Genomic DNA, 16,846 nt, shown 5'->3' on the forward strand with positions numbered 1-16,846 from the left:
TTGTATTATTCTTCCCCGAGACTACGGGCACTTCACTGTAAACTTCCGGTTAAATAACTGCTGTTGACTTGTGAGCCCGGCCGAGGTTGGCAGAGTCTATTTTAGGTTTGCCTCTCAGATGTTCGCTCCAGTTTAAGATTACATGGCGTGCATGATACATAAGCTAGACATATAACTAACAATATTCTGTCTGACTTCGCAATATTAATAATTATTTTAACAAATTTAAAACGGGCTTACTCAGATAGGATGTTGTGAGATTTCCCATTATTGTCGTGATCACTTTAAAAGCCTGATGTATGTCAATATACAATAAATTGAACTTAACCGGAAGCCTGTAAAATAATGAGAAGTGTTCCCTTGACCAAATTTACTGGCATGAAGTTCTAGCACCATATATTCCCTGTTTATTATGTAGCGGAACTGGACCGGGTCGATCATCGGCGACCAGGTAGCTCAATTGGTAGAGCATCCGGCTAGTGTTCGGAGGTCTCGGGTTCGAACCCCGATCTGGCCGTGCATTTTTTCACTCCTATTACATTTGGTGCCTGTGACCAAACCTTGTTTCAAGTGAGGTGAATACTTGACAAGGAGATACCCGAACCTGGGTTGTGAGTTGTGAAGTCTTCAGGGTCGAAGACTTAAAAAAATAGGAGGGAAGAGTGTAGCAGAACTGGACCGGGTCGATAATCGGCGACCAGGTAGCTCAATTGGTAGAGCATCCGGCTAGTGTTCGGAGGTCCCGGGTTCGAACCCCGGTCTGGCCGTGCATTTTTCCACTCCTCTTACAATTATATCTAGTATGTATACCAACAGGAGTTTCAAATGTAAACTGCAAAAAACTTGTCATTTTTCAAAAGGAGAAAAAGCTGATATGTTTGAAACTCTCTGGAAAAGACTGTATAAAAGTATGGATATTTTGCAATAAAACTTCGTGCAGATATGTTATCAGCTAATTGTAAATGCTGAATTATCTATAAAAAATCAGCAAGTAGTTGTATGTTGTAAATTGTAAGTCACCATGTCGCCAAGTATTTTATAACAATATATTCTCCATCGTTGTTTCAATTTTTAATGGTGAAAAGATATATGTGTTTCACCAACAGGATACAAATCTCCCCGTTTCTAAATGACAGAACGACTTTTGATCTTTCAGTGATAAAGTTATAACCAAGAATGACATCCACAACTTATTGGGGTGAACTGCCCAGTCTTCCTGACACAGATTCAGGGATTGCGGCCATTGAGAGAGAGCAGATGACGAAACCTCGTCCGATGGATGTGGAGGGCCCAAGACTTCACCAGCCTTCCAGTAGACATCATCCTCCCACAAATGAGTATGTACTCGACATACATGTTACCCCAGTCTGTACTCAACATACATATTACCTTTCACCCCACAATGAGTTATGAACACCTGTACTCTCTCAACATATACATATTGCCACCATCCAAACAATAAACATACCAGTACATGTATATATTCCTGCCAGACCCACAAAAACTATTTATATGGGTTCTGATGACGGTTGGCCTAGCCATCCGAAACATGTAAACATATTAAAACCTACAAGTTTACCGAATCCTTTGTGTTGATGCTCCATCCCTTATCTATTTGTATTTATATGTGTGTACATAATGCATGTAGTATGATCCTCTCCATTGTCAACAGCCCTTTATATTGTTCAACAATGATACTGCCCGCCTTCCTTTCATCATGTCCAGCTAAACCCCTCTAATAGAAGGACACACCTCCAGGCCACATTTAATAACATGTTTGATATATTTTATCGATATGTTTTGAATTCTCTCAAACTCCTACCATCTGTTCATCAGACATCATTCTCCTTAAGTGAAGTCCAACTTAAGGTTCTCAGAGAATCAATCAGATACCAAAGTAATATCTTTGAAATAAATTTAATAAAATATTTTGGTGGTGGTCCAAATTTTGCAAGTACCAGCAATTTGCCATTATTGATTTCAGTCCCCTGCCAAGTGAACAGTTTGAAATGGACCCCATCGTTTTACACACCATCCGACTTGTTCAACATGCCAAGAAACTCCGTCAACTCATCTCCAGCGTCCAACAACAACAGGAAGCTGTTGTATGTATTCTTGTCAATGGTTTGATAATTTGTTGTACTAAAACATAGATGTAACATCCTTCTTAGGCATACAATGCATTGTAGCTTACTCAGCTTGTTCATTGTCAAAAAATAATAAACATCAGACATCATTCTATTGTTTAAGAAATCTAGCATACTTCTGGAGTTAAATTTTAACATAGAAATATCAATGCTATTTTGATGATTTCTATCTGTAAAACAAAAAATCCAACTTATCCATCAGAAATGGTAGGTTAGATAAATTACATCATTTTAAGGTAATGGTTTGTCAAAAAATTCTGTACTGTTTCAAAATTTGAAATCATGAATGTATATATGTCAAATCCCTCATGGAACATTGACAATATGATTTTTAAAAATAGATCACACATATATATAAGTATTGAAGTTCATATGGTTGCTCTGAGGTCATTGATCAGGTTCTTCTGTATCAAGGTTGCCACGGTGATTGACCATTCCTGTATTGTTTTGTAGAAAAACGGAGAGAGTGAGATAACATACCCAGCTACCCCACCTATCCCAGAATTCACTGGCTCTCTGCCGAAACACAAGGTTCAGGGACCAGTGCCATTCATGCTAAAGGAAATGGAGAGGTTTGTAAGACAAGTGTAACACATTAATTCAGACCGAGGGATAAAGATTAATTACACACGGTGAATTTATCTGCACTAGAACATGACCTTTGCTAGAGTTAAATTGTCCAGGGGAGATAACTTAGTATTTCTTGTATCTTATTTGATACTTTATCTAATGATTATTTTTTTGTATTTCAATTGATGATTTTTTAAAATATATTTTTATTGGTGAATTTTTAAAATTTAATTGATGATTTTATTTAAACTTTTCTGAATATTTACACATAAAATAATTATATATTTTTTTTTATCTTATTAAGTGTTCAGAATGTTGATATGCTTTAAGGAACTATACCGGTATGTTATTTGTATTATGAAATGTCTTTTTGCAGAATTATAAACAAATATATAAACGTGGGAATGACAAAGACCGACACATACATTAATCAAAATATCTTTCTTTTAATTTCAATCTTTGCATTCTTTTATCAAAATAAATAACATGCAATTCTAGGACATATCATAAATCATAAAACACCATTTTTGGATATTGAAAGAACGTAATGTAGACTAATAGTAATACATAAAGAGATTCCCAATGATGTCGAAAATATTTCATTATGTTTTTGTGGCGTACGCTTTTGAACTTAAAATGGATTTGAACACTTCAACAGTATCTTCTCATTAAACGTTGATAATAGACATCTTAAAAATCAAAAAGTTGAAAAAGGTAAAAATGGGTTTAAAATCTTATAGATATGACCTTTGACTTTGTGTTTATTGATAAACATTGTTGTTAATATGAACTTTGCAGTGACTTTGTGAAGGGAATTGGTGAACCACCCCCGGAGATTGATGATCTTTCCTGTAGGAAACTTCTACGGAGATCAGTATCGGCCGTATGTGCACACACTGGTTATGACAGTAAGTATAGACATAAAAAAAAGACAAAAAACAAAAAACCATGCATGTATACTCAAAGGACTTTGAGTTGAAGCTAAGTTGACCAATGTTATTTTAGGGAGTACAATGCAAACATGCACTCATATGTGTGCTGTTTGCCCTGTATCCAGAATTGGACTATCTGAAAATCACTGACTTGTCATTTTGGAATCATTTGTCAAGATGTTTGTATCTGTCATGTATAAGGATATATTTTGTGAAACATTTTCATGATTCGGTTTCACTTTCATGCACATTGTATATGTCATTCTCTGTACTGTTGTCGTATACAGACAACAAAAAATTGTGACATCTCCTGCTCGTATTTTAAGTTCATGTTAATAATTATATAGTAAAGGAATTTATGTTATTTTTCTTTGATCCTAATTAAGGCACGAGTGAATCAATCATGGAGACACTGACCGATATCACACATGAGTATTTTCAACAGCTGACCACTCACCTGCGGACTGCAGTGGACAACCGACTCCTACATGGATACAATGGCTTCCCGGTAGGTTACACAGAGCCATGCTCAATGATTCTGGTTTAATTATAGTAATGAAAGTAGGTAAAATATTGTGTTAACTGTAATTTCCATCAAATTTCAATTACAGAGGAAATGTTATCAAGTCCACAAAAAGTGAAATATCAGTAATATAACTCAATAATGTTGATAGGCCAAAAATGATTTATATGCACAAAAATGAAAAGGTTTACAGTGAAAACTGTGATCTGAATACAGTGTATGCTGACATGTTTCTGATCAGAATCCTGATGAAATAAGTCCTGTGTATTCAAACAGCCATCATCGTAATTTGACGATGGGGCCGCGGTGGCCGAGTGGTTAAGGTGTCCCGACACTTTATCACTAGCCCTCCACCTCTGGGTTACGAGTTCGAAACCTACGTGGGGCAGTTGCCAGGTACTGACTGTAGGCCGATGGTTTTTCTCCGGGTACTCCGGCTTTCCTCCACCTCCAAAACCTGGCACGTCCTTAAATGACACTTGCTGTAAAAAGGACTTTTAACAAAAACAAACGAAACCACATGTAATCTGACATCCTGTCTTATCTGAATCATAATCCATCACAATGAAAACTATGGAATAAAACCTGTGTAGTCTGACAACTATCAGTGTAGTTGATAAATTTGGTTTGTCTAAGAGGCAGGGTGTGTCAGATTAGACAGGTTTCCTTGTTAACATATATGGAAGTCAACTATAAGGTTAAAAGTATGTAGGTAAAAATTGTAGTGATGCCACTTAAATCAATTTTAAGGGAGTCAACTCTGCCAAACCAAATTAAAAACTTTAAAAAAAAAGTATCTTGTAAATGAATAAACAGACTGTATTCCTTGCAGTTTGTACTTGATTGCAGTTCATAGATTATAAATTTTAAATATATTTATTATTTATTTAGAAAAACACTTGAAATTTGTAGTCTGAATACTCTGCCCTTTTGTGTTGTAGGATGTTGTGGAGGAGGTGTTCCATCAGGTAGGAATCGGTAGTGTGACCACACTCCATGGCTTCTATCAAAATCACATCATCAACTACCAGAAAAATATGGAACAGACGTGCCAGCAACTTGTCACTGAGTATGAGAAGATGAAACTACCAACCATGATAAAGATGGAGACTGTGCCGGTCATAAGGTAACAAGTTAATATGGTGGCCATTCTGTAGGTCTGAAACGCTTGGTCCAGGTTTTACAAAGCTGACAATATTAAAGCAATTTTTGATCATTGGAATGTATAATAAAAAAATCTTGTTTTGTGATGTTTGTTAATTCAGTGGAAATGACAAAGTATCTCAACCTAGTATTTTGACCATTAGATTTTTTTTAAACATAACCTTACATTGTCTTATTGATGAAAAATTAAACTTGAACTGTAATGATTCACTATATAAGCTGAACTGTAAGTTTAGATCATTACATTATGTTGTAGACTCAGTGGGAGGACTTTGTCATAGCTTTCTTTTTATTTCTGAATATCGGCATTTGAATTTATATCATTATTTTATATAAATTCGAGAAATATTGATGCTGTAGCTTCCTTATATTTTATGAATATATTATAAGGGTAGAAATCTTAACTGACATACATCATCAAAGAAACTAAAAATGAAAATAAATAAAAGTATTTCCCTTTTTTCCCCAAAGAATAAAAGAAGAGCCATGTTCAGAGATTCAGTTTCCTGTTTTGGATGAGAATGATGAGATCAATGATGCGGAACAGTTACTACAATTGGAAGGTGAGAATGCAGTGTTGAGTGATGACCATCAACCTTACTTGAGTCAATATATTAGATTTTGCATTTTGGTGATTTGTTATTGAATATTGGTATTTTTTACAGCCATCTAAATGGCTATTAAAGAAACTGAATGGGGTGGGGCTGTAAGGGGGTCTGAGGCAGGGATAGATCTTCGGTGACCATCTATTTTCTTATTTGTTTGATTTGTTAAACAAATTTTACCTAAATTTTGACAGGTCTGAGTGGATTTGAGATAACTGTTGAACATGAATCAACAAGTGGTCTTACAACAGAGATGGATTCCAAATGGCAGAGTGTGAAATCGGAATCTGCCGAAGGAGGCACAAGGTTGGTGTAAAAAGAACAGAATTAAATTATTGAATTTTTTTACTGTTGATAAGACGCAGCATCATGGTAGCGACTGTCGATCGCGAGACATTCAGTCCCTATGTTCCAGCACTATTGTCTGACAAATATTTGCCAGGATGAATTGTTTTGGGCAATTACCCTAGATTTTATTTTTAGTCCCCTACTAGAGAAACCTGGTGGTGGGGTGGGGTTGGGGGCTTAAGTTTTCCTCTCTTCCCGTCTTGTGTGTATGGTACGTAACAAAAATTTGTTAGTGATCCAGTGGCTTCATTCACTAAGGGGTTTTGATCCAACTTCCCACTATTTTTGAAAAAATACAAGATTCTTTGAAAATCATTATGGTGTAATAGCTGTTTAGCACTATTTAGGGGGCATGTATGCTATAGCAATGCACAGTATGCTTGTTAACCCTCTTTCCTTTGCTTGTAGCATTTTTTATGTTCGCTACTTATGGAGGTATTGCATTTACTGTCAAATGTATTGGTTTTGAAGACTCGGTTTATTACTGCATTAATCTAACTCTCTCCTGTTATGTTGACATTGGGTCATACAACCTTTTTGACCTGTTGATTTTATTTTTCAGCTCACGTCTGAGTTTTGATGTGTTTGACGAGCCTGGGAGCGTGAAGCCACCTCGGACACCCGCCCAGCTGAGTGAGGGTGGTGACAGTATAACAGACCCTGCCTCTATACCAGGCTCCGACATAATGTCTCCCCCCTCCATAACCTCACGACCAAGTAAACCAAAGAAAAGGTAAGTAAAGAAAAATCAAACCAATAGTTTCTATGTTTGTCATTATGGCCAGGCCCCGCTTGCACAAAACATCTCAAACTGAGCAAAATCTCAAACTCAAATCGATCTCAAATCCTTGAGATTTTTCTCACTTGAGATTTTCTCGAATATGGCTTTCACGAAAAATCTCAACTCAGTTTGAGTCCGGTCTCAGCTGAGACGGCTATTTTTGAAAGTGAAAGTAGATCTTTTGTAATGGAGGTGAAAAAGACATGTCGCGCTATTTTTCGTATCACTATTTTTCCCGTACTCCTGTCAACTGACGTCTGCAGTTGTCGTCTGCACTTGTGGTAGTAATAATGGCAACAAAAAGAGCCATGAATTGGACAGAGAAGGAGAAGGTGGTCCTGGTGGAGGAAGTTGTTAGAAGGGAAGATATCTTATTCGGCAAATTCCGTGGGTCCGTAGTGACCCATGAGACAAAACAGGCTGCATGGGATGCGGTGACATTCAGTGTTAATGCGTAAGTAAATGCGATATATATAAAATATGTACTGGTGATCCGATTTGGGCACTGTCACCTTATACCAAGGGTATACATAGATAGATATATCATGCATAAGGACAGTAAGATCTCATAGAATGATATAAACCGATTATAACTTAATTGTGATACCTATAGCCTTACGGGAACTGTCGTAGGTTTTGATTGCATTCCCAAAACCTATCAGAAAATTTTGTGTATGTATATATGGCGCGGGAAGGATGTCATAATTAAATATTTTTGCCTTGCCAAAAATTAAATATTGTCCAGGCAAAGTTATTTCTGCCTAGACAAAAATCGAATATTGCTTAGGCAAAAATATTTCAGCCTAGGCAATATTCGCTTTTTGCCTAGGCAAAATTTTGTTTCGATTATTGCCTAGGGAAAAATCGAATTTTGCCTAGGCAAAAAATGATTTTGCCTGGGCAAAAATATTTGATTATGACATCCTTCCCGCGCCATATATGTACAATGTGTATACGTCATGTACGTGGCCACTGTATGAGATATTGAAATGTTGTGCTTGATTTTTATAGTCCATTTTAAATTTTGTGTGCACCATAATAGGAAAAGGCAATGAAAATGCAAGTAAATATACATATTTTTAAAGAAATTATTGATTTCCATCAGATTTTTTTCAACATACATGTACATATATTTTATTTTGCAGTCACATTGATGTACAAGATACAAGTCATTGCAAGAAACATTTTACGTCGAATATACACAACATAGTATCATGAGCTCGAAAGAGCTTGTATTTCGACAAACATCAATTAAAACAGATATACAAACAACAAATAAATATATCACAACACTTTACATAGTTGCAATCACAGATATAGATTTAACTTACATCACAGATTTATGGATTAAATAGATAAAGATCTGAGAATGAACACCAGTATAACATAGACACTGTGTTACTAGAGTTTTAATTAAAACACAATAGAGAAGTGTAATGTACATATATATGCTAATGTAGCAAAGAGTAAGAATTTTGAGAATACACTAATATAGTGTACATTAAAAGAAAACAATCTTGATAGTAATTTAAATAGATGAAATTAAACTGAGGAATGAAATCAAAACTTGAGACAGCATATTATGAGATACAAAGTATAAAATATCCAGAATAGAACGCCATAATTAAGCCACATCTCTGAAAGCACATATATAGAGAGTACGGAATAAATAAACATAGAGGTATACACAACGGGACAGTGTGTGAAACAAAACTTTACTCTAAAAGGTAATCATACATGTATTTGCATATGAATAAAATATTTTACAAATGTCTGAAATTTAAATGAAGAATTATGCAAAACAACTCATATACACAATATATATACAAATAACTTTTTCCAAATTCTGAACAATAAAGAAGTTCTTTTTTTTCCATGAACTTTGTCATTTTATTATTTTGTTATCACAAATCATAGGAATATTTATGCAAGCTTTCATTGACCAAAAATAAATAGAAATAATTGAAATCTTACTAGATTCATGTAGTTTTTCCCAGTTAATTATGTTGAAGTACTTTGCCAAAAATTCCAGACATTATTGATGGTGACTCATGAAGATATGATGAATGGTGATGATGATGATTTAATGATGATATACATATGTATATATGTGTTTGGAAAAAAAAATTAAAAAAAATATTCCAGACATTAATTACAAACATAACAAAACTAATATGAATCCTCATTAGACCAGCCCTGGACTGTCAGTTTCACTTACAGAACGTCACCATATATATGTACATGTATACACTGTATGTAAAACTTTTCTCATTAACATTCAAAGTGTAGATAATTACATACCATTGGTACATACATACAGGACACACATACAAATTATGTATCCACTAAGCAAAACTCAATTAAATATTGTTGAATCCGATACTTTTTTTCAGTTTTTGCTGAATTAACTTCAAAAATGAATTCATCATCAATTTCGTTCTGGTTGCATAGATTACAGATTTTAATACAAGAGTTTTTTTAGGGCCTTTGTTCCATCTTCCATATGTTTGTTTGGTCTTACATAGATATTGCCATTATATGAGTTATCCATGGAAGTAGATATTTCTTCACGTTGTGGGTACACAACTGTATCTCTGATAACTATATGTACACCCCATAATATATATTGATTTTAAAAATAATGGCATGTATGAAATATTGTTTTCAGCATTGCTCAAATCCAGAAATCCACTGACCAAGTAAGGAAGCAGTATTCTAATATTAAGCAGAGAGGTTTGTATTATTCACACAAAAAAATTCAAAAAATATACTTGCATGGTATTTTTGTTGAAAATTTGCATTTCAATTCTGTTACTCGGTATCCTTTGTCAATTAAATCTTCTCTTCTGCTTGAGAGTTTTGGAATTTGTTAGGTAGGAATTGCAACTCAGCAAAATGTTTTTAATTCATTTCAGCAATTTGATTATTATAGAATTTGATTTAAACTTTAATTAATTCTTTTCATTCATACACAATAATGATAACCACATACGAATGTAGTAAACTAATATAAATCAGTCTCCTTTAGATACGGAATTTATACCTGTAAATGAAATCACGAGAGCAAAAAAGACAATGTATACAGATATGATTTATATGCAATAATTTTTGTTTCATTATTTTTACTGTGTTGATGCATTACATGGGGCTAAAATATATGTTTTCAGCCAAAGAGACAGTGGACCACATGAGAAAGACTGGCGGTGGTCCTAAAACAGAGGCCACTGCAAGTCAGTCACTGCTTCTGGAAAACATTGGCTCAAGACCGGAAGTGGTGGGCCTTCCTGTCAACTTTGACACTGAAGGTACTAGATGTACTCCTGAATGACTGCATTTCTTTGTCATAGATTAGCTAATCTTGTTTGACAGTCTGTCTAAATCTAATAAGTACTGAAGGGATCTTTCTCAAATGTTACATGCAGGTTCCTCTTGGTCAGTAGTTTTTCAACATGGCCGAGTGGCAGCCATCTTGGATTTTAACAATTGAAGTTTGTTACTGCTGCAATTTTAGTTAGATGAAATAATTTTACATAATTTCCTGTTATTAAAGTATATGATATTGAAAGAAGAAAAACTCTGAGAAAAGATCAGTCTTTCATTTGACTAATATAGATCATACAATGGTGGGTGCCAAGATCCCTCTGGGATCTCTTGTTGGACATACAATTATCACATAAACTGTATATATAAATGGGTAAGATCTTTACACAGTTTTTTTTCTTTTGCTGAAATGATGTGTTTTTATGCATCACAACAATTGGATGTACTGTGTCAGGAAGCACTAAGTTAAGTCTTATGAATTACAATATAACACAAAAAACAATTGCAAGGGTCAAAATTGTTATCATTATAGTTAACTTGTTGAAGTGTTAATAAAAAAAGTTCTTTGTTCATATTTTCAGATTCCAATTATAACTTTCAACTGTCTGAAATGGACCAGGATCCAGAGGAAACCTGTGTCTTATCTGTGGTTTCTGATGACACATCTGGACCTTCTACTTTCAGCAGCAAAATGAGTATGTGTATATGCTAGCTATATAGTACAGCATAAGGATAGCATGTATAAATGACAGTATAGGGATATCTGACTACAGTAGCTTGCTAGAAATGTAAGGGACTGAAAGTGAGCTACAAGACAGTGTAAACAAAGGAATTTCTAAAGCCAAGTGAATTTTATAAAAAAGAAATTGATGGCATGTATGCACATTTCAGATATATTTAATGAAATCTTTGGAAGTCACAAAGGAAAGAAAAGTAAGTAAGTAGAAAGGGGGTTTATTCAATATTGATTCAAATATTTAACTGATTTTAGGTGGTGGTACCATATTTTACAAAAAAAAAAAAAAGTGCATTACCCAAAAATGTTATCATATATCAATTATAAAGCCTACCGTAAATAAAAATCATAAAGATATGATTTATAACCATACTTTTTTTTAATATTCTGTTCATTTGTAGATAACCAACATGGGATTAAAAGGAAGAACCTGGCTCAGGATTTCAGGGACGTAGAAACGGAAAACATCAAGCTTGAGAACGTCAGAGTGAAAGAGGAAACAAAGAAAATATTGTTAGAACAAGAAAAACTGAAGCTTGAAATAGAGGTACTGAAATTAAAAAGGAATTACTACTCTTCCGAAGCAAGTCAGCTATGTGGTCCAACATTACTTTATGAATCCTAAATTATAATTCATTTTTGTTTTCATTAATTCATAACTTCATTTAAAATTACATATCAGTAGGATAAATATATGGCTAATTATGTATTGAATTGATATTGGTTAGGGCCCCATAGAAAATGTCAGTGTCTTAATTACTTTGTATGCCTGTCTAAAATTTTGATTATTATCATAGAGTTATACTGAAAAAATATCATTATATGTATGCGAGTACTTGCATCAGATGTTTACATATTCTTGTATGTATCAATGACTTTAATGGAATTTACATCTCATGTATATCAATATATCTTTGAAATTGTTGGATCTGTATGATGCAGCTAGCTATGTCTATAAAATAGTTCAATTATGACTGATGAATGTTATCTTTTTTATAGGTTAATTAATTACAAACTTTATACAACTTACAATTAACCCAACCTTGTTCTGGATATGTCAGTATTCTAATTCTGTGTGTATTGAAAGAATTCATCAACGGAAATTATTTTGACAGATGTGGTTTCTCACTCCTGCACCACCAGCATCAGGACCAACATAGTTTAATTGATTTCCAACTTCATTATAATTATTTTGATGTTCACAATTCAACACTTCCTTCTTTTCTTGTGCTATGTTGTGTAATACTACACAGGCCATGATTATCCCTGCTGCCTTGGTTGGTGCCACTCTCAACCCAACTGAAAGGCAAGCAAACCTTCTCTTTAATATGCCAAATGTCTGCTCAATAGTTGTTCTGGTCCTGCACAGGGAGTTATTGAACCTCTGCTGCTCATTGGTGCTGGGGTTGATGAAAGGTGTCATTAAGAAATGTCTACAGGGATACCCTGAATCTCCCAACAGGAGCCCATCATATGTTCCTGAAAGCAAAATGTACAAAGCTGGGTCAGAATTTGTAGTTGATCGTGGCATCTTTTTATTTTTTTAAAGATGTTATTCTACTTTAATAATACAAAATAATATAAAAAATTCAATTTCCAACGTTTTATGCCATATATGTCATTGAATATAATAAAAAAAGAATTATTTTTTTAAAAACTTGTTAAGGTTAAAATGTGTTCTCTGGGACTGAGTCATTAATGTACATGCCCCTAAATGTTATACCATTCTAGCCCGCTACCTATTGGTCAGGAGTTTGAAACCCACATATATAGTGCAATTGATTGCCAGGTACTGACAAGGTTGATGGTTTTTCTCTGGGTATCCACCACCAAACCTGGCACAAACCGGTATGCTTAAATAACCCTGGCTGTTTTTAAATAGGACATAAAACTGAAATACATTCTTGAAGTGTAATTGAATACACTACATCATGTATATATTAAGCAAGGACTTCATCCATAATATGATATGTATTTCAACACTGACCATTCTCAAAACTTCTGCATAACTGACTGTCCCTAAAAATCCGAGAATCATGTACTGATCCAGGCCACTTTGCAACACAGCTAGTTATTAGAAACTCAGCATTGCATGTCATCTGCAATAAAAATGAAGCAGTTGTTTTAAAATATAACATTGTGACATCTATATTTGTGTTTCATAAACAATTTGCTGAATGTTTTCCATTTTAACAAATTGTGGTTGCATGTTCAAGATGATGTTAGTACATCAGGATTCGACAACAGACATATATTCTTTATCAGTCTTCTAAATGTTTTACATATTGTATTCAGATGTGGCAGGATTTAAATTATATATCTATTATTGCTTGACAATATTGTATGTGACATGTCATGACTCCTATAGAAGCTACAGATAGTATGCATAGTCTTTGTAGATAAAGAGAGAGAGAATACATATTTAGGCCTATCTTGAAATGTATAAGCTTTAATGAAAAGGAACTAAAAGGACAAATTTGTATACCTGTGTGTGTGTTTATATTAGGGGTATACAATGTATATTACTTTCTGCAAATATGGTACATGTGCCTGGTATATCCTTGTAAAGGTGTCAGAGTTAATTAGGGAAATTAATATTAGTTAAAGAAATTTGCATGGGATAATTGTAATTAATGACTTATTCACAAATCAACAAACTAATTAATGTCACATGATTTGTACCTGGACATTCAGTGAATGAAAGCCTTTGCGGTTCACAAAATCCTTCTCATTTTCTGTGGGTCCTTGAATTCTTACATGTGTACAATCCAAACACCCAACAACATTGGGGAACCCTGTAATTAAATCATTTTATTTTCATTTGTAATGTTATTTTATTTGAAAAGTACATGCATATTATTGTTTCTCAAGTCACTGCAGGATATATATATTCATCTACATGTATTACATTTTTTGTATATATATAAAATCAATCTACATGTACATGTGTAAGCTTCGGGGGGTGGCATATGGGGTTTTAGTGGAATGACTGAATGTAAAAAGTACTGAACATTATTTTTATTACATATATATATGAGAGTTGTCTTTGTGCATTAATACTTAATGCATATCTCATTCAATTCAATCTTAACCATGCAGCATTCCTTACATTTTGAAAAAAAGAGAAATTGGAAAGAACTTAAGAAACCCATATTTACACAAAATAGTTGCTAATAATGAACGTACATGTACAATAAGTTTGTTTTCACCTTTAGAAATTTATTGAATGAGTTTAATTTAGTTATAATTATATTTTTTCCACAAGAACAGTAAAATTATTAATTAATTCAGTTTTTTTATTTACAGTATTTGGTGTGTTTTGCGTGTGGCTTTTACATGAATGTATATTTAGATTATATTTATTTATATCTTAATTTATTAAAACCAAACATAGTATTAGTAATTTGAAAAGGCTATTATTATATCAATATCATGATTAAAGAGTGGTACATGTGTATGTGTGTGCGTTTTGTGTCTTAAATTTGTAATATTGATATGTATAACGTTTCAATCTTAAAAACATCCTCGTTAAATGAAATAATGATAAATGATAAATATATATCAAAGGGAGGTGTGTGCAAGGCTACATTGATATTTAGGAACATTAATTAATAATAATGATGTTGTTGAATAAATTATTTTTATTTGATTTAAATTTGATTTCAATGTGCTTTTTTGTATTTCCTTGGTTATTAATCCGAGATAACTTGATTTAAGCAGAGACTTCAATTTAAATTGGTTTTCTTTAATTAACCAAATCCGGTTTCATCTATTATGCACAACTGTTTACGCTTTCTTTACAATCGGAACACCTCGCCTCGGTCTGTTTTGAAGGATTCTGATATATGGTGCACTTGTTTAGCATGCTCCGAGTTTTCGTTCGAGGAATTTTCGTATCCTGATACTTATGGACTATAAATTTCAACAATTACAATACGATGTTAATTTCATCTTGAGATATGCTAGTTACACCAGACATTTCTAAATATTTGACACTTTGAGACCAGTACAATTCGGTGCCAAGACATAGACCTATCGACACAGTCAATCAAATGCGCCTTAATCTAAGGTCAAGGCCAACTTCGTACAAGGAAAAGTTGTGGATACTTACTGCTCAATTTGTAGAAGTGTTGCTTCGTGTTCACGTCGTCTGTAAAAGTGATAAATCGTCGAGCAAGTCTTGCTATTGCTGCTGATACTTTATGTACACAACGACATACCGATGCCTCGGACAAACCCACGGAATCGCCGATGAGACGAAAGAAGGACCCAGTAGCGTAAAACCTTAACGCTACTAACAACTGCAAAATTGGCGAGATAGCTTTGCTACGCGTAGTTGCAGTCTCAAGCTCCGGGCGTATCAGATTTAAAATAAATAAGATACTTTGAAACGAAAATCTGTATCGTTCCCGATATTCCCTATCACAGAATGAATTAAGCCTGAAGCGCGGTCTGAACCTACGACAATCCCGGCGCATTCGTCGTCTCCTTAACGCGTAAGCGATCGCCATCATGGATTTGAGACTGCACTTGAGCTGTCTCAAATATTTGAGAAAAAACTCAAAAGTTGAGTTGAGATTTTCTGGGTAAGTACTTTGTGAAAGCCAAGTTGAGAAAATACTCAAATTTGAGATCGAGTTTGAGTTCAAATCTCAATTTGAGCTCAAATCTCAGTTTGAGATGTTTTGTGCAAGCGGGGCCAGGTCACATATAAAGATATATCTATCCATTAATTTAATGTGATTAAAAAGCCAATTCAATAGAATAAAAAAAATTCTTTGAAAAATAGATGTGAATATTAGATATCAAATTTTCCTCAAATACCATTGGCTAAAGCAGGGTCACATGGAGGTTAATATTTTGTGATATTAACCTGATATTTCTTTTTTTAGAAACACTGAGTTAATATTGTATTCATGAAGTCATACCCCGGTAATCATTGTGACAGCAGAATGCCCTAATGTAAATTTCCCGTTATGAGTGTTACCAGGATAAATATAATGCAATTCCATCTATTTGCAAACAAATTTCATATCTGGAAAGATTTGATTCGCCCTCAGTCAATATTGGATTCTACCAGGTCGGTTTAACACTAAATTGACCTCACAAAATGTCCATAATTGATAAATGTAAATTGATGCTGAAAATTATTGGTGCCAAAAGTATAAAGTACTGGAATTAGAATTAAATTTTGATTTAGATTTTGAAAAAATATTTATTTGTGTTTTTTTTTTATTTCAACAATAGGAAAAAGTGAAGAGCTAAGAAAAATTCCAGCAAGTTACTAAATATCAGACATGGATCCAATCCATCTACACTACAATGTCCGTGTTCACTTGGACTGACCAGCATTTTGTATGCTTGTCTGTGAGCAGTATACATTCAGTATACTTCATGCAGATAGTGAAACCATACTGGATATGATTAAGATAATGTTATTTTGTCTGGCAGTATACATTCAGTATACTTTATGCAGCTAGTGAAACCATACTGGATATGATTAAGATAATGTTGTTTTGTCTGGCAGTATACATTCAGTATACTTTATGCTGACTGGGCGTTATTTATGTGAGTTTCAGTATAAAAAATGTAGAGATTGCAAGACAAGTGCAGATAAAGGAATTCCTCGGCGAAATCACTGTGATATTCTTCCTGTTGTACTGCGTCAGTGATAGGAAGGGACCGTGATGAATCCTCAACTTCACAGGTTCGCTTGCAT

At 34.0% G+C, this 16,846-nt stretch overlaps 3 protein-coding genes across 3 annotated transcripts; 2 read left to right on the forward strand and 1 right to left on the reverse strand.

Moving 5' to 3' along the window:
* The first annotated feature begins 30 nt into the window (after positions 1 to 30).
* LOC117329708 (STAGA complex 65 subunit gamma-like) lies at positions 31 to 7,026 on the forward strand. Its single transcript, XM_033887788.1, has 10 exons — positions 31 to 145; positions 1,157 to 1,337; positions 1,985 to 2,105; positions 2,601 to 2,719; positions 3,516 to 3,625; positions 4,036 to 4,157; positions 5,114 to 5,298; positions 5,808 to 5,899; positions 6,136 to 6,247; positions 6,852 to 7,026. Exons 2-10 carry the CDS (start codon positions 1,177 to 1,179, stop codon positions 7,024 to 7,026), a joined length of 1,197 nt encoding a protein of 398 aa, XP_033743679.1. The 5' UTR covers positions 31 to 145; positions 1,157 to 1,176.
* A 71-nt stretch (positions 7,027 to 7,097) lies between these two features.
* LOC117329709 (nuclear apoptosis-inducing factor 1-like) lies at positions 7,098 to 11,846 on the forward strand. The gene is made up of 5 exons (XM_033887789.1): positions 7,098 to 7,524; positions 9,739 to 9,803; positions 10,238 to 10,375; positions 10,973 to 11,086; positions 11,529 to 11,846. The coding sequence occupies exons 1-5, from the start codon at positions 7,361 to 7,363 to the stop codon at positions 11,750 to 11,752; spliced, it is 705 nt and encodes a 234-aa protein (XP_033743680.1). The 5' UTR covers positions 7,098 to 7,360; the 3' UTR covers positions 11,753 to 11,846.
* Positions 11,847 to 11,971: 125 nt separating this feature from the next.
* On the reverse strand, positions 11,972 to 13,938 carry LOC117330178 (putative nuclease HARBI1; the record flags this gene model as incomplete). Its single annotated transcript, XM_033888401.1, has 3 exons — positions 11,972 to 12,606; positions 13,115 to 13,226; positions 13,810 to 13,938. Coding segments are annotated over 3 exons (627 nt in total), but the record flags the coding sequence as incomplete, so codon positions are not given.
* Between the last annotated feature and the right edge of the window lie 2,908 nt (positions 13,939 to 16,846).

The sequence above is a fragment of the Pecten maximus genome, chromosome 6 (genome assembly GCF_902652985.1).
Source record: "Pecten maximus chromosome 6, xPecMax1.1, whole genome shotgun sequence".
Lineage (NCBI taxonomy): Eukaryota > Metazoa > Mollusca > Bivalvia > Pectinida > Pectinidae > Pecten > Pecten maximus.

Bases quoted from the DNA above. Each gene is read 5' to 3' on its own strand.
- LOC117329708 (XM_033887788.1), top strand. From the start codon at position 1,177: ATGACATCCACAACTTATTGGGGTGAACTGCCCAGTCTTCCTGACACA. The intron at 3,626-4,035 runs GTAAGTATAGAC...ATCCTAATTAAG, and splicing joins TGCACACACTGGTTATGACA to GCACGAGTGAATCAATCATG. The intron at 5,900-6,135 runs GTGAGAATGCAG...AAATTTTGACAG, and splicing joins ACAGTTACTACAATTGGAAG to GTCTGAGTGGATTTGAGATA.
- LOC117329709 (XM_033887789.1), top strand. From the start codon at position 7,361: ATGGCAACAAAAAGAGCCATGAATTGGACAGAGAAGGAGAAGGTGGTC. The intron at 9,804-10,237 runs GTTTGTATTATT...ATATGTTTTCAG, and splicing joins TTCTAATATTAAGCAGAGAG to CCAAAGAGACAGTGGACCAC. The intron at 10,376-10,972 runs GTACTAGATGTA...TCATATTTTCAG, and splicing joins TGTCAACTTTGACACTGAAG to ATTCCAATTATAACTTTCAA.